The 22,421-nt window shown below is 33.8% G+C and overlaps 3 protein-coding genes across 5 annotated transcripts; all 3 read left to right on the forward strand.

The window, feature by feature from the left end:
• Positions 1-37: 37 nt before the first annotated feature.
• Positions 38-2,713, forward strand: LOC128390321 (very long-chain specific acyl-CoA dehydrogenase, mitochondrial-like). The gene is made up of 2 exons (XM_053350024.1): positions 38-138; positions 588-2,713. Exon 2 carries the CDS (start codon positions 601-603, stop codon positions 2,533-2,535), a length of 1,935 nt encoding a protein of 644 aa, XP_053205999.1. The 5' UTR covers positions 38-138; positions 588-600; the 3' UTR covers positions 2,536-2,713.
• A 1,994-nt stretch (positions 2,714-4,707) lies between these two features.
• LOC128390324 (uncharacterized) lies at positions 4,708-19,100 on the forward strand. Of its 3 annotated transcripts, none has more exons than XM_053350030.1 (10): positions 4,708-4,841; positions 4,923-4,990; positions 5,047-5,188; positions 5,249-5,370; positions 16,173-16,193; positions 16,261-16,354; positions 16,425-16,576; positions 16,643-16,789; positions 16,889-17,157; positions 17,224-17,339. In XM_053350030.1, the coding sequence occupies exons 1-9, from the start codon at positions 4,778-4,780 to the stop codon at positions 17,090-17,092; spliced, it is 1,014 nt and encodes a 337-aa protein (XP_053206005.1). In that variant the 5' UTR covers positions 4,708-4,777; the 3' UTR covers positions 17,093-17,157; positions 17,224-17,339. The 3 variants fall into 3 exon arrangements, with proteins under 3 accessions (XP_053206005.1, XP_053206004.1, XP_053206003.1); XM_053350029.1 differs by having other exon boundaries at positions 17,228-17,262; XM_053350028.1 differs by lacking the exons at positions 4,708-4,841; positions 4,923-4,990; positions 5,047-5,188; ... (3 more) ...; positions 16,425-16,576; positions 16,643-16,789 and adding exons at positions 17,407-18,134; positions 18,203-19,100 and having other exon boundaries at positions 17,125-17,157; positions 17,228-17,344.
• A 1,481-nt stretch (positions 19,101-20,581) lies between these two features.
• Positions 20,582-22,367, forward strand: LOC128390336 (CLIP domain-containing serine protease B15-like). Its single transcript, XM_053350047.1, has 4 exons — positions 20,582-20,788; positions 21,291-21,375; positions 21,450-21,862; positions 21,933-22,367. The coding sequence occupies exons 1-4, from the start codon at positions 20,725-20,727 to the stop codon at positions 22,259-22,261; spliced, it is 891 nt and encodes a 296-aa protein (XP_053206022.1). The 5' UTR covers positions 20,582-20,724; the 3' UTR covers positions 22,262-22,367.
• Positions 22,368-22,421: the final 54 nt, after the last annotated feature.

Here is a 22,421-nt window from a genome sequence, read left to right on the forward strand (position 1 = left end):
TTGTTTCAATCATTTCCTTTTATCTTTTTCTAGACTTTGCTAAATCAACTTTCTTTTAATCAAATTTTTTCACTGTGACAATTTAATTCAATCGATCATCTAATCTTTTTCTACTTTTGGTTTTGTTTACATTCAAATGTAAGTTGACCTAAATTTTGGGACCGTGGTAAAAGGCCAAAGAAGACAAAAACACTTTTTAAATTTAATTCTTTTTACTTGTATTTAATTTTTACGATTTGAAGGTGAACTCAGGTCAGTATATGTGGTCAAATTATCGATGAGAAAAATAAAATTTTCAGTTAGAATTGGAAAAAAAATTATTCATAAATTGACGTTCAAACTTCGCGCATCAAAAATCAGAAAAATTGAATTGTCTTGAAATTTTGGTGATTATTGTTTTGTTTAAGTGTTATTATTGTCAATATTTCGCCGAAAACTCAGAATAAAAGTGTCCTGAGGCCCTTTTTTGCTTCTTTCTGTGTTTTTTCTTTTGCCACGGTCCTGAATTTTGTCTTCTGTTTGCATTTATAGTGTTAACTCATTTTTCTGGTTTTTTTTATTTTCTTTGTTTACGTTTTTTGGTCCAGTATTTTTTTCATTATGTCCTCGTTAATATTGGCTAAGTTGGTTCGAAACTGTGGTGCTTTCAATGGAGCCCGATGTTTACCTCTCACTTTGCATCCACGATCCTCATTACAACGACTTGTGGCCACTCAGGCTCAACGAATGGAGGAGAGACGAGAAGAGTTGGAAAAGGAAAAGGAAAAGGAAAAGCCTCCCGAAACCAATTCTTTCGTGACGAGTATGTTTTCTGGTCAGTTCAAAGTGAATCAAGTGTTTCCTTATCCTGATGTTTTAACGGAAGATCAATTGGAAACTCTTGCGATGATTCGTGAACCCAGTGATAAGCTTTTCTCTGAACATGATGCCTTAACCGCTGAATTGAAAGGAGCAGCGGATGAGAAAGTGATGAAAACCCTCGCCGAAATGGGCTTACTTGGGATTATGATTCCTCCTCAATATGAAGGTGCTGGTATGAATACCACTCAATACGCTGTTCTCGCTGAGATCATGGGTGCAAGTGATTTAGGTCTTGCGGTTACCTTGGGGGCTCATCAGTCAATTGGATTCAAAGGCATTTTATTGTATGGAAATGAAGCTCAAAAGAGTAAATATCTTCCCGATCTAGCGACTGGACGTAAATTGGCCGCTTTTGCTTTAACTGAACCAAGTTCGGGATCGGATGCTGGTTCTATCCAATCTCGAGCAGTTTTATCTCCCGATAAATCTCATTATATTCTTAATGGAACTAAAATTTGGATATCCAATGGTTTCGCTGATGTTTTCACCGTTTTCGCTAAAACTCCAGTAGTTACATCAAGTGGAGAGGAAAAGGAAAAAGTGACCGCTTTCATTGTTGAACGAGCTTTCGGTGGTGTTTCATCAGGGCCTCCTGAGCAAAAAATGGGAATCAAAGCCTCGCATACCTCTGACGTTTACTTTGAGAATGTTAAAATTCCCGTGGAAAATGTTCTTGGTGAAGTTGGCGAAGGTTTCAAGGTAGCAATGAATGTCTTGAATAGTGGAAGGTTTGGAATTGGAGCTTTACTCAGTGGAACAATGAAATTCTGTATCTCTAAAGCAACAGATTTCGCCAACAATCGTGTTCAATTTGGTGACAAAATTTCCACCTTCGGAACCATCCAGGAAAAAATTGCTCGAATGGCCATCGCTCATTACATAACCGAATCTATGACTTATATGGTGGCCGGTAATATGGACAAAGGATCAACTGAGTTCCAATTGGAAGCGGCAATTTCTAAAGTTTTCGCCTCGGAAGCGGCCTGGTTTGTTTGCGATGAGACAATTCAGATTCTCGGTGGAATGGGTTATATGAGGGATGCTGGAGTCGAAAAGATAATGAGAGATCTTAGAATTTTCAGAATTTTCGAAGGTACAAATGATATTCTCCGTTTGTTTGTCGCTTTAACTGGAATCCAAAGTGCTGGTTTCCATTTGAAAGAATTACAAAAAGCAATGAGAAATCCAGTTGCCAATTTGGGAATGATTTTCGATGAATCAACCAAACGAGTTTTCAGAGCCGTTGGTCTTGCTTCAGGTCCATCACTTGCTGAATTTGTCTCTCCCGAATTAGCACCTTCAGCGTCTCAAGTCTCCAAAGCCGTGACCAATTTTGGTGCCACCGTTGAACATTTACTAATCAAATATAATAAGAAAATTATCCATGAACAATTTATCCTCAACCGATTGGTCGATTCAGCGATTGACATTTACTCCATGATTGTAACACTTTCACGAGCCACTCGATCGATTCAGAAAAATTTCCCTTCAGCTCAACACGAGGTCAACATGGTCAAAGTGATTTGTAACGAAGGATCAACGCGAGTCCAAGCCAATCTTGCCGCTTGTCGAACCAGCGAGAAATTAGCTGATTTTAACAGTTTGAGAAAAATCTCTGATTCTCTATTCGTTAACAATGGTGTTTCCCATCGACATCCAATCGAACGAGATTAAGCAATTAATCTTGAAACCTTCAAACGTATTTCCATATCAATCAGCTTTGATTGTCTCTTCTTCAATATTAATTACTAACACTAATTATTTCGAACCGAGTCAAACTCTTAACCGAAAGTCGAAAACAATAACTGTTGATTTCGATAAAAAAACATTCTCATTTTTATATTATCAAATATCAAAATACATTGTATATTGTAAATTTTTGACAAGTTTAATTCATTATTGTAGTAAATTGAAAAAATGTGATTAATTTGTGGAACAAAATGAAATGTGAATTACATGTAGACATTAATTGATTCTTCGCCATTTGTAATCCTTACGAATCCGAGTCTTCTAATTGTCGCTCTAATTGTTTCTCTCCTCATTTCGGGTGTGATGGTCGAAGCGGCATCCACAATGGCTTCTATTAATTGTACCAACGAAGTGATTTTTGTTCTATATACGTGATTCCTGATGTGTCCCTACAAAAAGAAATCACAAGATGAAATGAAAGGCGAATTAGTATGATTATATTCACCGTCTATTATTACAAATCTACAAACGTCGTCGATGTAACTTATGAGTTAAATCATAACAGAGACTCTTTCATATTGGTTACTACTATTGAAAGGAAATTGATTGATTCCAATGGTGATGTTATATTGGCGAAAGATGTTTCCAATCTTGGTGATTGTTATCGTACTTGTGCTCAAGATAATGTTACTCTTTGTGAGACTTTCGTCTATTGTCAATATTCAGATAAATTGTCTTGTTATTATATCTAATGTCATCTATGCTAATTTATCTTCACAATCGACAGAAGATGAATCTTGTAAAATTTATTCAAAGAATCGATTATTGGATTAAATAAATTGTACTTCAATTTACAAGAAAGAAATTTCTAGATTTGTATTAATCTTCAATCAATTTACTCTAATCCTTGAACAGTAGTTATGTCAATTTCCTTCCTATTGAAAAAACCTCTGATGCTGAAACACATCCTATTAATAAGATGAAACGGATGAAACCATGAATGATTGGGCAGTTGATTGTGAATTAATGAAAACGGTAAATCACATGAGGAGAGAAAATATATTTTGTATCTTCTTTTATTTCTCATTGAATGAGAAAAGTGAAAGATCACAAGCTGAAACATAAGAGACAATGAGGAACATCTTAGAATATTAGTGTCGAGAATATACTTAAGAAATTAAATCTACTATAATTAGTTAATCTACATGTTGAATTGATGATTTAACCAAGAAAATTTATAATCAAAGGTGAAACAATTAGTTAATTTTTGACAAAAAATTGCAAGAAAACTTCGACACGTTACAAACACTTGACACTTGAAATGAGCGCCTCTTGTGGTTAATTTGATTCTAATAATAAAACCAAAGAGCACACAGAATTCGCCCCAAAATCCTATTTTGAGGTCAGTATTATGAATCGATTATCAGATGACCTCTAGACATGTTCTTCTGGTAATGGTCTTCAAATTCGTAAGAAGAAATGATTACATGAAACCTAAATTTTGAATAATGTAACAAATTGAACCAACGAGCTATCTTGACAATCTATCATATTATCAAATGGATACAATAAATGATGACAATGTAATAACACCCTTAACTATCTCGAACCTTGAAATTATCGGGGGTAATAATTACGATTATTTATCATCATCACTGGGTAAAAAATTCGGTTGATTGATAAAAACTTGTTTACAAATTGGTCTCATTGTAAAGTTTGAACCGCAAACAATGAGCTTTAATCTCACGATTAATAGATTACACATTTAAAAGATTTACCTTTATTGATTAGAATTGTCTTGAAAGATTTGATTGTTTAATCAGTCATCACCTGAGGGAATTGTTATTAACAATAAATACCATTCGAAACTCATTTTTCACGACTGTAAGGTAACAAATTGAACTCTGAAAAAAGTTTCATATTCATTTTCGGTTCATTTAAATTTCAAACTAAAACTTTTCTAAATATAATTTTGGTTCATTTGTTACATATTCAATTTAGGTTTAATTAGATAAGATTAAACTAATCTAAAAGAGAGGAACCATTTTTAACAAATGACATAAACTTTTAGTGAGCCACACATTTTGTTAATACAATTAATTTTATTTATGATCAGTTAATTCACATAAATTTTGATTATATTAAATTAAATAATTATTTAAATTATAAAGTTCCTTCTCTCTCTCTCTTCAACTCTCTTAATTTAGTAGTTCATTGATTTCCAAAAATGCTTGTGAATTTTTTAGTTTCAATATTTCTTTCAAACTTTTACATACTCCAAATATCTACTGGTAAGTTTCGACGATTAATTAAAAATAACAATCCATCTCAATTAATCAATATCCACAAACATCAACCTTTAATTGTCTTAGAGTCTCTTCATGATCTCCCCTGGACAGTCGACAAAGGCAATTGGATAATAACAGCAAAGTTAATCTCGGTAAGTGAATCTTCATTTTCTTGTTGAATAGTTAATTAATTGAATGTACAATTTAGTCAAATAATGAAGTTTACGATATTCGAGAGTACGTTCATTCAAGTGAAGTTGTTCGCGGTAAAATTACAATATCATCAGGAGATGATGAGGTGGATATTTTTTATTCCAGTGAATTTGAAAACGATAGATTAGTTATTCAGGGTAAGTATTGTAAAAGTGATTAAGTGATTTTTTGTTTTTATGAATTTTACTTCTCAATAGATCAACAGTGTACTAAATTTACTTTTAAGAAGAAATGGGACAACATTTTATTCAATATCGATTCGAAAAATCCTCTTCTCAATCATGTCCTATTGACGGGACCTTCGATTCTTTTCAGGATCAATGTGTGAGGTAGTGAGTTTAGACCCACCAAAACTAATTCTTATTCGACTCAGAATCAAGAATTCAATTAACATTTAAAACCTTTAGGTTTATCATTTATCATTTATCATTTATCGCTTATCTTTTACTTTCTACTTTATTCATTTTAATCTCAACCATATAATCAAAACTCAGTAATCATGAAACTTAGATTTCAATTACTTTTAATTACTTTGTCTTTGTAACTCAAATTTTCATTATGTTAATGGCCAATTTAATTTTGCTAAATTTTGATCACTTTAGAAAGAGACCAAAATTTGTCTTTCTTTTTCTTATTGATTTAAACACAATTTATCATTTGATTAACCCAATTATCTCACCTTATCTTTAATCGCATTGTTAAGCTAAAAGCGCTTTGTTAAGCCTTGAGACTTACCATCATTGTTTGACCAATGCGATCATTTTAATCTCTTTTTCGCCCAATTGTTCTAGAAAATCAAAAACTTAAGTTTCATTTTAAATACTTGTATCGAGTAACAGTAAGTTAACTGTCTACTCTCACTAGAATAACATCAAGTTATCATGAGTAAATTTTAATAAAGTTCCGTTAGTTGAATTTCTCTACTCTTTTTCTTTGTTAACTCAAGTTACTTTGTTCACAGTGTACATGGTCCTGTATGCGAACCTTAATTACCTGATTATTGAAAGGCAGGTAGCAATCAATTAAGATTCGAAACAATTAAAATTGTAAAGTTTACAATCAGGTGAAATACTCAAAGGTCCTGAAACCTAATCATTCACAGAATAGTGAAACAAATCGATCTAAGTGATAAAGCTTCAACTTTCAACCTTATCTAAAGATAAGAAACCAAACGAAAACCTTTCAATTGGCGACCCAGGCAGGATCGTGTTCAGTGTGTTCATCGTGTCAGCGTGTTCAGTGTTAAATTACCTAATTAGTAATCGTGACAATGCCACCAAAGAAAAATAAGAGACTAGTACAAGATCCAGTTGCGGATTTAAGTACAGAGCAAATAAAAGTACTATTCGAACTTTGGTCAGTTAACCCACCATTAACATCACTCTATAAGAGACGACTCTTAGAAGTCATAAAAAACAATCTGCTTCTCCAAGGAGATGAATTGGACGATAATACCATTGAGGAATTATCAGTTCTAGATTTGGAATCACAGGAAATTCCAGTATGGCTAAAGAAGTGTCGAGATTCTGGATTAAGTGAAAAAGAGATAAATCTTATTCTCACTAAACTCGGTAGAGAAACCGAAACTATCCTCAATGTGACCATGGCTGAGATTAATTCATTGCAATTAGCAATTGGTACCAAGAAAAAATTTATAAAGGTACTTGAACATTTAAATGTTACTCCTCAACCAGAACCAGTAGCTTTAACTACGAAAAATGAGATGATCAACCAGATATCGTCCAACTCATCAAACGAGTTAATAGCCAATAGCTTACTACAGTTCGCTAATTCATTAAAAAGAGACCCAGTTGTACCCGAATTCAGAAAAGGTGACGACATGATTTCATGGGTAAATAAAACAAAAGCCCGATTATCCCACGAAAATGTGGATGAAGCAACTAAGTTGCGATGCTTTAAGAAAGCAATGGCGTATGAATTGTTACATACAGCTAATACTGTTGATCAAACAATCAATAATTATGAAGATTTTGTTGATGAACTTCTTAGAAGCTAAACTGCCCTTCGATGAAATATTCAGCCGATTATGCCCTTGAACTATCGATATAAATTGGAACAACATCCATCCGATTTCATTGAAGAATTAACTAGTTTGGTTAGTAAATCACTTGGCTCAGGACAAACTAATGGTCCAGTTTTTCTTCAACAAATTCTGACTCATCTTCCAAAATACATTCGACAAGAAATTTATACTTTGGGAATGAATGATGATCAAGATAAAATCTTCAATGTTTTGGTGAGAAAACATCATGATTATTTGGAACAACAACAATCTACCAGAGCTAGAGCTCCAAAAGGTAATCAAAAGGCCTAAAGTTGATAAAAATGAACAAAGATCATTGAATGTTAATCAGATAATCAACCCAACCAAAAGTCTGATAACCAATACAAACCAAAAGGTAAAAATGGTGTTCAATATGTAAAATGAATAACCATACCAATTCTGAATGTCGACGACGAGACAATGGAAATCAAGGTTCAAAACCAAAAGAACCAACTAACAATCAACCAGTTAATCAACCAACTTCAATGCATCATTCAACAATTACCTCATCAGATAATGAACCATCCAGTCTTGGAATAAGACAATACATTTCGTTCAACTATGTTGATGATACATTATTGTTGACTCAACTTGGAACAACTTTTCTTCAGTATATGCCTGCATTCAAGCTTTATAACTCTAACCGAGAATTCGTTCGAGAAGGTAAAGTGTTATTAGACACAGGATCCACAATTTCGAGTTTGGATCAAAGTGTTGCCCAAGAATTAGGTGCTCATATCATTGAATTACCTCGATCTCTTAAAGGAATCGTATCAGGATGCTATCTCAACTCAGTTGGATATGCATATGCATTGGTTAAACATCCAAAGATGAATCAACCTCGAATCTTTAAAATTCAGATTTGTCCGAAATTCGAACCAGTTTGTTTAATTGGAAATACTTTTCTCCATTTGTATTACATGGAATTGAAAAGTGGTCTAAATTCTCCATCAGTAAAGGAAAGTCCAGAAAGTGAATCATTCCAACTTTCCATTTCAGATTTTGTACTGCCGATGAAACTTCCGCTATACAAAAAACAACGAGTCAAATGAAAACTCGCGACTTCATTATTGATCAAAAGATCGAAAGAAAAGAAAATCCAATGGCTGCAATTCAAGTTGATGAATTGATCGAACCTCAGAGTTCATTTAAATTACAAATGGGTAATCAAAATTACTACATGGCCGCTTGTGATTTTACAACTCAAGAAGAGTTAAAGGAAATCGAACTCCGAAAAACAAGAGAATTCTTCACTAACGCAATAGGAAGAATGGATAAAGAGTTGACTGAAGATCAACAAAACCAAATTCTCAATTTACTTGAACAATTTCAAGATTGTTTCTCCAAACACAAAAACGACTTAGGATTCGTATCATCAAAAATTTGCCCTGTCAAAATTGACATTGAAAACAATTTGATTCCATATCAAAAACCATACACTCAATCACCAGAGAAACGAGAAGCAACTCGAAAAATAATAGCTGAAATGCTAGAAGCCGATATAATTGAACCCAGTGATGCCCCTGGAGGATCACCAATAATTCTAGTTCCAAGATCAGATAAATCATACCGAATGGTAATTGATTATCGATTGGTTAACCGAATCACCAATGTCACAAGACATCCAATGCCCAGAATTGATGACTGTTTAGAGTTAATTCGAGGAGGAAAATTTTTTAATTTATTCGATTTGGCTCAGGGTTACCACCAAATTGAATTGGCTGAAGAAGAACGAGCTAAGACAGTTTTCGTTACAACGGAAGGTAAATTCCAATGGAAAAGATTACCAATGGGTCTCAGTGGAGCTCCATTCGTCTTCCAAAGGCTAATCAACAAAGTTCTGGAAGGAATCCAATATCGAGAATGCATCGGATACTTCGATGATGTTCCTGTTATGGGTAAAACTTTCGACGAACTAATCAAAAATACTTCCCTAGTATTGGAAAGATTCAGAAAATATAACCTTAAGGTTAAACTAGAAAAATGCAAATTTGGCTTTAAAGAGATCAAACTCTTAGGACATATTGTCAACGGAGATGGAATCAAACCAGACCCAAAGAAGGTCACAGCTCTGAAAAATCTGAGTTATCCTCGAAACGTTCGAGAATTACAATCCCAATTAGGATGTTTTAATTATTTTTCCCGATACATCCCAAATTTCTCACAAATTGCTGCTCCTCTCTACAGATTAATATCTCGAGAAAGACGATTCAAACTGTTACCAGCCGATGAAAAAGCAATTGATTCTTTGAAATCATCGCTAATCGAAACAACAATGCTCGTGCATTATGATCCAGATCTGAGAAAGAAAATCTCTGCTGATGCCTCTGACCTTGCAGTAGGAGGAATATTACAACAAGAAGATCCAAAATCGGAAAATTATGACCCTGATTGTCCCATTGAACAAATCAAAGATTGGTCACCAATGAGTTTCTTTTCACAAAAGTTACTTAAACATCAAAAATCATATGCAGTTACCGAGAAAGAATTACTTGGTATATTCGTTGGTATAACAAAATACTCTCATTACCTGGAAGGAAAACAATTCCTGATCGAAACCGATCACCACGCGTTATGTCAACTTACGAAAGTTCAATTCAAAAATTCACGATTAAATCGATGGTCGATTATGATGTCAATGTATGACTTCAAAGTAATCTACAAGAAAGGAAACATTCACCCTGCTGATTGTTTCTCCAGATCTAAAGACTGGGAACACCGAAAAATCATAGACCCGGAAGAGGAATATCTTGACAAACTTTATCTACAAGATTATTCAATTCTACTTGAAGAAGATATTCTCTATGATATTGGTCTAAACGTAATCATTTACGGTTTAGAAGAACCATTTTTCGACTTGAAAGAGCCACCAAATTGTGCTTATACCATTGATACAGAAATCAACTTAGCTTATCCAATGCTAACAATCATTAATTCAGACTCATCAACCAAAATTGAACAACTAAATATCTGGCAAAAGAAAATTCTGTTGCATCAAAATTCAAATGTAGAAATTGCTTCTATCAAAGAAAAACTAATTGCGAACGATCCAAAAGTTTCGAAAAACTTTATAATGAAAGATAATCTTCTATACAAAAAATCTCATCGATCACCATTCACAACTAAACTTGTAATTGACCCAATCATCCTCAAGGATATTTTCAAGGAAGAACATGAAAGTTCAATTGGAGGACATTTTGCTGTCGAGAAAACATATCTTCAGATATCAAGAAGATTCTGGTGTAAGAATTTACTGAAAGAGATTACAAAACTTTGTAATAATTGCCAAATCTGTGCGATTGCTAAGCCAGCTAACATCATCTACGTGAATCCAGAGCTCAAGCCAATACCAGATAACGTCTTTAAACGTTTCGAACTTGATGTCCAAGGACCGATCAACATAAAACATTCAAAAAAGTATATTTTGGTTTTAGTTGATACTTTATCACGATTTGTTTTTGCTAAGCTTACACTTAATCAGACTGCTCAAACAGTAATAACTTTTCTCAGACAAACATTCAGTATCATAGGAAATCCTGAAGTGATTCAAACAGATTTAGGAACTAACTTTACTTCAGAATTAGTTGCTAAATACTTCAGAGAAAATGGTATCAAACATGAAACCTCAACAGCTTACCACCCACAATCGCAAGGTGTTGTCGAAAGACACAACAAGACAATAGCCGAACGATTGAGAACCTTTTGCATTCAAAATGATAATAAGAATCTCCAATTAGGACTCGAATCCTCGATCTATGCAATCAATACTTCCATTCATAAAATTACAAGATTTACACCTTTCTTTCTAGTATTCGGAAAAAACCATCGAAACCCACTTGATAATTATCTTAACTTAGATGATTCAGCTCCCTTAACTGTTAATCAAGCAAGAAATTTAGCTTTTGCGAGACTTCAATCTCAACAATTGTACCAACAGAATAGACTCAAATCTATTCATAAATCAGCTCCATATAAGGAAGGAGATTTTGTTCTCATCAAAGATCATTCAGTCGATCCTGAATTAGGAAAGAAAGTTAGACCAACTCATAAAGGCCCATACTTAGTTTGCGCTATTAGAAAAGGTTGTTTACTTTTATTAGATTGTAGAGATCTTGAGATCATAACGGTAAATGTTTCCGATACAAAACTTGATCGAAGTGAACCAACAGAAAGAATGAAGAAAATTAGAGATCAATATTTTGATCCAGATCATTATTTTGAGCAAGAAAATTTCAATCTACCAGATGAGTTAGAAACTCAACAAGAAAATCAGTTAGAATCTGATGATGACTTAAGTCATGAAAATCAAGAAAATGATTCAGATGATCAACAGAATACTCGCTCCTTTGATGAAAATATCACCTCAATTGAAAACAATCAAACAAATGATAATCAAAATCATGATGATGAAAACTCAGAACTCAAATTTCTAATGGTCAACAAAAACAAAATGTTAAGATCAATAGGAAACGCTTAAGCGCTGATAAAGTGATTAGTTTGCAACCTCAGATTACTGATAATAGAAACAGTCAACAGATTTTGACTCGTTATCAAAAACAACAACAAAACCAAACATCTTCAAATGTTTTCATATTGTATCTTTGTGTTGATGAAAATGAACCAATTAGTCAAGAGCTAATTAGCTTAAGATTTTTATCTTCTCACGTTACTTTCTACCCGATTAACCCGAAAACTGAGTCATCATCAACAAACATACAAGTTACCGACACCGGAGAAGAAGACAAAAGTTTGTCCGTTGAAATTTTCTCACTTGTTGTTCAAACAGCAAAACAAAACATTCAAATTTTCAGTTTAAATCTTAAAATTTTCATCAAAATTTCAAACCAAATTTTCCAGTTGATTAAAGTTGAAATTGAATTAATTTTTATTGAAAGTGATAACTTTAGTTATTTTAAGCCAAATAGCTTTAACTATCTAAGTGAATTAGTCATTAACATTGAGTCAAAAAGCTTAAACTTTTTCAAGTGTAACCAATTATCTCAAAGAGATATAAATACAATGGCTGATAAACTTACAACTTTAATTGAAAGTTTACCTTCGCTTGAATCGGATGACCAAAAACCATCAACTTCCGACTCACGACAACATCATAGTGTTAAAAGTGTATCACCTTCACCTTCACTTTCACCATCAACATCAACCGAATCAATCATTTACCTCAAAACTACACCTTGGCCACAATTTGCCAACAGGAAAAATCAACTTAAGAGACAATTGTCAAGTGAATCTTTAAATTCATTATCGTTCCAACCAAAAGCTCATCGTCCAGTCATGGAAAATAACCCATCAACAGTGGAATCTGAGCAAATTCCGGAGTTAACCACAGAGGGTAAGAACATTGAAGTTACTTCTTCAGATAAAACGGTAATCCCAGAAGCAGAAAAAGCTTATTTAGGTCCTGATGACTATCCCTGGGAGAAACATGAATATCCAGAAATTTTACCCACTGCTCCTTATTGTCCTTATCTTACAAAAGATCGTTTCAATGAAATTAAATCAGAAATAGACGAGAAAGCGAAAAGCTTTGAGCTCATCAAACAAAAGTTTGAAAAGATGATCAGAGAGAAAATCTATCTAAATTTGTTCAAACATAAATCGATCTTCGACATTACTCTTGGTCCGATACCTCGAGGTATAACTAAATCTCATGTTGTTAGTTCAGAACTAGAAAAGATCGAAGAATCAATTCGTTGTCATCTTTGTGAGCAAATTGCAATTGATCCATTCAATTGTTCCAATTGTTTCAAATGGTACTGTAAATGTTGTATCAAATTTTACGAGATTTGATTACCATTCTGAAACTAATCCCAATTAACAGTGCAGACAAATTCATCTGTTTGATTCCCTCATGTATCTACAAATACTCTATCAATGACGATTATCCCAAATTCTCAAGAATTGAACCCTCAGAAATCTATTGTTCATATCGAGAAAGTAAATTCATCTGCAGAAGAACCTTGTGTAATCAACAGATTAGTTCAGGTTTATTCGTGGCTCACGAAAGCCAATGTCGAAAAGGACTTTTCCGTCAAGAAATTGATATTGAATTCAAAGCTCCATTTATCCCAGGAAAAGTTCGAGAAGAATTAGAAAACGTTCCAAGACGATTGATGAATTTTGTTCCCTCTCATGTCAAAAGTTCAGTTCCAAATGCTCCCATTACCTACACAACTCATGCTGAAAGAGCAGATAATAACCTCAACCTGTATGCTTGTCTCATGAGAAATAAGGAAGAAAATCCTAATGATCCCTGGTTAGGTCCAACTGGAATTCGTAGTCACGCTAATTTGAGACTCGGATTCTGGACAAATTTCAAGAGATCAAAAGATCCAAGTTATCCACTGGATGATGCAGAATCATTTGTTCAAAGTTTAGGTTTCGAACCCACTGTAGGATCTAAACCTCATCCTTCGGTAAAACCTCGACCTCGATCTATTAAATGGTCGAAAGTTCCCCTTTACCTTCAGCAAGCTAGTGAAGAATGGCTTTCTTATGCCAATGGGTTACCACCTTATCGAAGAGAAAAATTTCATGTTCAAATTTGCCCTGAAAGTAGAGATCAAGCTACTCCTTACATTCCTTCAACCCGTTAACGACTATCTCAAGAACAGAGAGAAGAAGTTTTAAAACTTATCAAAATTGGTTTCCCTCTCTTCGTGGTTATCAGATTTCAATGAACCAGCGAAAATCACCAACCATGAGCGAACAACTTATCGTTTCAACAGAAACAACGCTGCTCATAACAAATTCAAACAATCAACTCGAATTGATATCGACTCTCTAGAGCCAAGAATTGAAAAAGCAATTCAATCGAACATCAAACAACATCCTCATCCAAAGACCTGTTATGCTGTTCATGCTGCTTATTGTCGCAGGAAAATAGCTCGTGATGAACGATTGGCCTTAGTCCCTCAACCCGTATGGATAATTATCGTAGATGGACACTTAAATGTCGTTTATGAATCTTTCGTCCAATATTCAACAATTGATCAAATGGATACTAAGTATCATGGACTTCGAGAGAAAGATTTAAAATATGCCAAAAATCTACCATCAGTTAAAGATCAAGTTTTAACCTATTTTGCCTCAGCAACTGAAATAGTTGGTGCAGGATTAATCAATTTATTTAAATCTTTAGATTTGGAACAATCAGAAATTGAAATTCTCAAGCCCAAGCTTAGAGAAATTACTCAATACTTCTCACCTCATCCAATTTCTGCCGCATCACTTGCCCTCATCTCATTTCTATTATTCTCAGGATTCACTATTACCAGATATTCACATTCACCTGGTGTAGAGGCTTTAACCTCAATGAAACTTTACATGTCATCATGGAAAGCGATTGAACAGAAATGTGAAGAAATTTCTGATGGAATTCATTTCGCTAATTGTGCAAGTACCTGTGCTAATTCTGGTGTATCGAGATTACTCAAGAAATTTGCAGACAAAGTCAAGGAAGGAAAAGCTTCATGGCCCCAAGATTGGAGTTACTATTGTTTCGGAGAAAGAGGAAAACCCGTTTACAATAGCTATAACTATGTACCACCTTCATCCCGAACTCCAACCATATCTCAAGCCTCATCCATCCATGAAAATGACGAAAAAGAAGATGAAGAACCTCAAGATTCAGAAGTTAATGAACAACCATCATCAATGGAAAGACAAGTTCAAGAAGAAAATCAATCTGATCTACAAGAAAATGAAAACTTCTCATCTCAAAATTCAAGTAACACAACCAATAACACCGAGGATGCTGAAAATTCATCTGAAGCTCAAACTTCATCATCGAATACAAGCTCAGCTGAAACATCCTCATCATCAGAATCATCATCTACATCATCATCATCTAATCCATCTGAATATATAATTCAGGAAATACTCATTAATAATCCCATATCAACGTCAACTCCACCACCAACTTTCACTGAAAGTTCATCATCACAAAATTCAATCTTTCAATTGAATGAAATACCCTCAAGTCAAGTAAGACGAGATCTCGCTTATCCAACCCGAAGATACTCAAATATCGAAAAGGAATTGGCTCAAGAAAGAGAAAGAGATCAACAAGAGGAAAACCCGGAGGAAAATCAAGAGGAACCATCGAACCGTCGAATTTCAAATTCAGTTTTGATGAGAGTTCTAGGTCATAATTCCGGAGTATTGTGAGGTAGTGAGTTTAGACCCACCAAAACTAATTCTTATTCGACTCAGAATCAAGAATTCAATTAACATTTAAAACCTTTAGGTTTATCATTTATCATTTATCATTTATCGCTTATCTTTTACTTTCTACTTTATTCATTTTAATCTCAACCATATAATCAAAACTCAGTAATCATGAAACTTAGATTTCAATTACTCTTAATTACTTTTCTTTGTAACTCAAATTACTCAAATTTTCATTATGTTAATCCCCAATTTAATTTTGTTAAATTTTGATCACTTTAGAAAGAGACCAAAATTTGTCTTTCTTTTTCTTAATGTTTAAACTCAATTTATCATTTGATTAACCAAATTATCTCACCTTATCTTTAATCGCATTATTAAGCTAAAAGCGCTTTGTTAAGCCTTGAGACTTATCATCATCATTGTTTGACCAATGCGATCATTTTAATCTCTTTTTCCCCCAATTGTTCTAGAAAAATCAAAAACTTAAGTTTTATTTTAATTACTTGTATCGAGTAACAGTAAGTTAACTGTCTACTCTCAACAGAATAACATCAAGTTATCATGAGTAAATTTTAATAAAGTTCAGTTAGTTGAATTTCTCTACTCTTTTCTTTGTTAACTCAAGTTACTTTGTTCACAGTGTACATGGTCCTGTATGCGAACCTTAATTACCTGATTATTGAAAGGCAGGTAGCAATCAATTAAGATTCGAAACAATTAAAATTGTAAAAGTTTACAATCAGAGTGAAATACTCAAAGGTCCTGAAACCTAATCATTCACAGAATAGTGAAACAAATCGATCTAAGTGATAAAGCTTCAACTTTCAACCTTATCTAAAGATAAGAAACCAAACGAAAACCTTTCAAATGGAAAAAGTTTTATCTGGGTAAATATTGGGAATATTCTCATAGCATTATTAGAGTTTAATTGTTGTTTTGATATAACTTTAATAGGAAAAAGATGAAAGCACAACGTTGAGAGGATTCCCAGTCCATTCTGCAAAGACAACGTTCAATAAGAATCTTGATATTACTTATTATTACAAAAGTGAGTTGATTATTAAAGAAAAGAAAATTTTTTTTTGTTAATTGTAGCTCATCACCATTTCTCTGAAAAGGTTATTTAGACTCACCTGACATATTACAAGCGAGTCGATTACAGTTAAGTGGCTTGGATTCGTCGTTTGGACTTATAGCTAATAGAGAAAAGTTTTATTTGGATATTTACTCATTGGAAGAATCAGAGGAAGAGTTTGGTAAAACAGTTACAGTAAGAGGAATATAAGACATTTTTATCAAGCATTTTACTATTATTAAGATAATTTATCATCTTCAGGTTACACCAGGAATCGGTTGTCCGTTGAACCTCATAACATCAGAATCTCATGACTGGCTTATGATACCAGAAATGTCGGAATCAAATTATCATTTCATTGCAAGAACTACTGTTGATGGACCCAAAAAATCAAGCACTTCAAGTGAGGTAAAGTAATATTTCTATTAGCTGAAAGATTATTAAAAACTTTGTTTAGATTTAAATAATTTCAAAAATATTAATAATTTGTTTTCTGTATATTCTAAGATGTTTGTTAACAGTAAAGATCTAACTACAAGTTTGAAAACAATAGAACAAGGGATTTTAACAGAATCTCTTTACGATTATAACTTGGGAACTGTTTACGTCTCATTGAAAAAAGGTCGTTGTTCGGTCTCCAGTATTGGACCAAATAGTCCAGGATACTTTGTTGAGGCAAAATATTTCTCCTGCAAGAATAGCCAATATTGACTTGGTTTTTGAAGGTCAAAATATCAAAGCATTAGTGACCTTTTTGAAAATCCCTAATATTGAGGGTGAGTGCAAACCGATAATTGAATATAAACTGATGAATAAAGTTCTTCGTTTCTTTTGGTCAACAGATAGTTTACAAAAAGAAAGGATGAGATTGTCTCAGGAAGCTCTTTTAAACTTAGATCGGATTACTGCAGAATCAGTTGGAGATTGTCTTTACAAACAAGTTGAGTTCTATTATGACCAAGAGTAAGTATTCATAGAGTAACTATTATTTGAATTTTTCTAATAATAATGTAACTGTTTCAAAGGGTGATTGTGTTTTGCAATGCTGATTACACAAGGCCAAGCATTTGTGGTAGGATTCAATCTTCAGAGAAAATTGTCAAAATGGATGCTGGTACAATTTGCGATGTATATTATCCAATCAATAGTTACTCTCAATTTAGGAAGGAAATTCATCTTGACAAAATGGAAGATTATATTAGCCGTCTATCATTAGCAATCTATTTGACTGATGATGGTTTCATCTATTACAAATCTACAAAAGTCGTCGATGTAACGAATGAGTTAGATCACAACATAGACTCTTTCGTATTAGTTAATAATAAGAGACTGGTTGATTCCAATGGTGATATTATATTAGCCAAAGATGTTTCCAATCTTGCTGATTGTTATCGTACTTGTGCTCATGATGATATTGATCTTTGTGAGACTTTTGTCTATTGTCAATATCCAGATAAACTGTCTTGTTATACATCTAATGTTATCTATGCTAATTTATCTTTACAATCGACAGAAGATGAATCTTGTAAAATTTATTCAAAGAATCGATTATTAGATTACATCAAAATATCTTCGAGAGAGTTTAAACAATCGCCTAATATCGCTATTGATGTTCCACTCGATGATTGTGCTTCAAAATGTAGTTCATCTGATGAATGTTTCTCATTCCAACAATGTGGTGGTTCTTGTACTTTGAGTGGATATTATACTGATGCGGAAACACAGGAAAGTCGGGATTGTAATATTTATATTCGTAAGTGTTGAGTATTTGATTACAGAGAAATCAATGAGCTTAATCAATCAATGTCTTTATTATTTCAGCGAAAGTTTCTCAACAATTTATATCAACTGGACGGAAAATTGTTTCTCAAGTTTTTCACACGGAAGTTAATCTAAATTTGGATCAATGTGCTGCTCTTTGTCATAGCTGGACAAATACTGACGAATCTTGTAAATCGTTCAACTATTGTCCTCAAAATGGTGAAATAAGCTCATGTAGCTTATCAAAATACTCAATCAACGATAAATCAGTTAATTCAATTGATTCAGGAGTTTGTAAGAATTATGAATACAAAAATCAACGATCCAATGGAGGAAATAATTATGGAAGTGAACAAGTTACCATCAGAGGAACAAGTGGAGTAGCTGCTTTTGGTATAATCATGTTGTTCGTTACCGTTGGACTTTTGCTTGGATTTATTTTCCCAATGCTTATCAATGGAAAACTAAAGGAAATTATCACTCAAAAGTTTGTTTCATCATCTTCGTCGGAACGAGAAATCAATTCATTCCATTTTTCGAGACAAATGGATTAAACAGAAAAAAATTATACGATTTAAATTGTATTTATGGAACTAACTTCAAATACTACATTTGTATTTACAATGCTTCCAAAGTGAATGTTACACGAAATTTTTTAAATTTTCCATAAGGAACCCATTTTCTAGATAATAAATGTACAATGAAATAATAAATAACTATTTGTCAAAAAGACATTTTACTCAGAGTTACAATAGAAAAGTACATAGGACCACTTAATTATTTTTTCGTCTGTAGCAAAAACTAGCGTCCATCAATTTACAAAAATCGTGCTTAGGCCAGTTAACAGATGATTCAAGACATTGTAATGTAGATCAATATACTTTCTATGGTGAGGAGTATCACACCAACATACTTCATGTAATATTGTCAACAAAATAAAGAAAAGTCTTCACTTGAACTAAGCAATAAAATGTTCCAATAACTATTCCCAACTGCTAGATAAATAATCTGAGTGCAAATACCAACAATTGAGATGCCAAGAATGGTTGAAAAAACTTGGAAAGTTCAAAGTGATCGTTGTATCAGCATTATCAATATCTTTTGTGAATCTGTTGGGAACCCTTCCCATGGGTGTTGTATCATAGAAGCTCATCGGTACTCGAATTATTTTATTCAATATTTCGCTATGAATCCAAGCAGCTCCTCTTAGGAATCCTAATGCAATAATCTGATTATTGATTACTGATTGATTAAAATGATCAACGATCCACCCATGCCAAGAGTGGCGATAAACGACGATAAAGTCTAGATGAGAAATCAGCAGTGCCGTTGGGTCTTCAGTCCAGTTCAAGATACTCGGGATAACGTACAATATAAATGTGATCATCATAGATACTGAGGCAACCGCATGGAAGAATCCAACTGATCCCGTTTCTATCTACACTAGAACATGATAAGTACAATTAATTATCGGACGACTTAATATCTTTGAAAAATAACACAATAAATATTTAGTTATGCAGCATCCAAATCTTATGAATACAATTTATTCTTATGATTATCGATTTTCAAATTGGTAAAGCCACATCTTTGGATTGTCAAAATTTTTTCATTAATTGAATTATCTGTGATTGTAAACAAAACATTCAGAAATCAATTACCAGCTAGTTTTATACCTAAATTACGTTTACAGTTTCATTGATATTTTTAATCTATTCCCCCTTTCACATTTTCATCAATGATAATCATCATCTTCACATTGTTTAAAGACAAGATGAAGATTAAATGACAATTAAAGGACAAAAAGACAATGAAAAGTCAATGTTGACAGTTGTTTAAATGTGTTAATTGTTATCTATTCATTAATGAAATTGATACTAACACAATTTTCATTTCAATTTGATGTGAAGATGGTGAGTTCCTCGAATCTCTATTATCATTGGGGTCGAATTATTATCAAAACAAATGTTAAATTTATGGAAAAACAAATAGTCATTTGTCATAAATGCTGTTACAATTGAAATTGGTGAATTACCAAAGTCTTTTTTTGATCAACAATCTTTTTCAATTTTTATATCTAATTTACGTTTACAATTAACAGCATTGATATTTCTCGATTTCCACCTTTCACATTTCCATCACTGATAAACATCATCTTTTCATTGTTTAAAGACAAGATAAGGACTAAAAGTCAATATAAGGACAAGTTAGGGGCAAAAAGACAATGAAAAGTCAATTTTGACAGTTGTTTAAACGTGTTAATTGTTATCTAGTGATTAATGGAATTGATATTAAAAACAAATTTAATTTCAATTTGATGTCAAGATGATGAGTTGGTCGAAACTCTTTTGTCCTTGGGGTTGAATTATTAACAAAACAAATGTTGAATTTGGAAAAATGTAAAAACAAAAGGTCATAGAAATTGATTGATTTGTCGATTGTAAATTAAATTAAGATGAACATCTTGTTGAACGTGGCAGCAAAAAAACTAAATATAAAAGATTGATCATTCGCAGAATCATAGATATTCAACAATTAGAATAAGTTTTGTCTCTTCTGATTAATTTCTTTCCATCGTAACCATGAGAGTCTTTCTCTTAGCTTGTGTTTTTCTCGTCGCTGCTGTTAACTTCTCACTCGCTTGTGGTAAGTGACTGATCATTTATACTCGAAATTGATTCGAATCTAAATTTATTCATCTCTCTTATTGTTTTCTCTCTCTCTCAGCTCAGAGGGTTAAGCATCTGCCCTTGCTAGGTCAAGGTTGCGAGTTCGATACCCGGTGATGACATAGTAGAAAGAGAGGGCAGCACCCGTTAGCTGAAATGGCTCCCGTGAGGGAGTCAGCCTCCCTAGATGGTGACATCTAGAAGGGGTAAGACGGGGAGAGTCTCCAGGCGCCTTTAAAAGCCATTAGGGCTTCCCTTCGAAACCGAAGATGCCGGTTGAAGGGACCGCTTGCTGTAGCCTGAGAAATCCACTAGTTGTGGCTGGTTGAGCACGGCACCACACGGCTCGGTGTAACAGTGACAGAATGTGGAATCTCAATAGGTGAGAGTGGATAGAAAAGGATATATTAGGCTGATTGGAACAGAAGAAATCTCTCACTCTCTCTTTCTTTCTTTGTCTACCTATTTCATACACACAGAGTGTGGTATGGAAGGTTCAGCTGGTCGAATCTACAAAGGAAGTAAAGTTCGAGCTCACAAATACCCTTGGTTAGCTCACATTCGGTAAGTTTTTCCAGCAATTAAGTTTCTATTTCTTTTTACTAATCATCTCAATTGGTTATTATATAACTTTTTAGATCGTACACTAGCCGAAACTCTAGATCATTCTCTCAATGTGGCGGTTCTTTGATCGATGAACAACACATCGCCACCGCTGCTCATTGTGTTGTCGACGGTGATGGTTACACTAAGTACCCTTCAAATGTTGACGTTTTCCTTGGTAAAGTTAAGGCTTTCTCTGAATACTCTGAAGCCCGATCAGTCTCAGAAATCTGGGTTGACCCTAACTACAATCGAAAGGATCTTTCAAACGATTTCGCCATCTTGACCCTCTCAGAGCCGGTAAAATTCAGCCAACAAATTTCTCCAGTCTGTTTACCCAAGAACGAATCAGGTTTATCCAAACTCACCGTCTCCGGATGGGGAACCACTTCCGCTCACTCTGACTCAAGTGACACTCTCTTAGAAGTTGATGTTTCATACTTGACCCGTAAGTCGGTTAATAATATTTCATCTTAATTTAGTTTTTCACGATTCATTTTGTCTTAAATACTTCCCAGACGAACAATGTAACGATATCAAGACCAATTTCTTGTTCAAACAAAATGGTATTGATCTCTCAATGAAGGGACTAATCCGAATCCCCGAAGTCGTTGAGACTCACATGTGCGCCATCAACAAGCAAACCATGGGTGATGCTTGTTCTGGTGATTCCGGTGGACCACTCATGAAAAAGGGCAATAACGGTCTACACTACCTCATGGGTGTCGTTTCTGGTTCATGGACTGAATGTGGTGAAAGTACCGATACCGCTGGTCTTTACACTCGAACCCTTTACTACAAAGACACCATCAAGAGTATCGCTCCAAACGCTTGCTGGAAGGATTAAGAAAGTGAATATACTGTATTACTGTTACTTCACTGTTCTTAATTGAATCGCAATGAAAAAGTTTTGTATGATTAAAAAATACAACTTACAATAAATATCGATTGCAATTGTAAATTCTCAAGACTAAACTGCTCTCTCCTTTGTTGTTTATCTCTATTTT

Source organism: Panonychus citri, unplaced genomic scaffold (genome assembly GCF_014898815.1).
Source record: "Panonychus citri isolate SS breed McGregor unplaced genomic scaffold, ASM1489881v1 Contig00118, whole genome shotgun sequence".
Taxonomy (NCBI): domain Eukaryota; kingdom Metazoa; phylum Arthropoda; class Arachnida; order Trombidiformes; family Tetranychidae; genus Panonychus; species Panonychus citri.

Coding starts and splice junctions, on each gene's coding strand:
- LOC128390336 (XM_053350047.1), top strand. CDS start 20,725: ATGAGAGTCTTTCTCTTAGCTTGTGTTTTTCTCGTCGCTGCTGTTAAC. Junction 20,789..21,290: donor TAACTTCTCACTCGCTTGTG/GTAAGTGACTGA, acceptor TCATACACACAG/AGTGTGGTATGGAAGGTTCA. Junction 21,376..21,449: donor CCTTGGTTAGCTCACATTCG/GTAAGTTTTTCC, acceptor ATAACTTTTTAG/ATCGTACACTAGCCGAAACT.
- LOC128390324 (XM_053350028.1), top strand. CDS start 17,244: ATGAGATTGTCTCAGGAAGCTCTTTTAAACTTAGATCGGATTACTGCA. Junction 17,345..17,406: donor GAGTTCTATTATGACCAAGA/GTAAGTATTCAT, acceptor ACTGTTTCAAAG/GGTGATTGTGTTTTGCAATG. Junction 18,135..18,202: donor GGATTGTAATATTTATATTC/GTAAGTGTTGAG, acceptor TTATTATTTCAG/CGAAAGTTTCTCAACAATTT.
- LOC128390321 (XM_053350024.1), top strand. CDS start 601: ATGTCCTCGTTAATATTGGCTAAGTTGGTTCGAAACTGTGGTGCTTTC.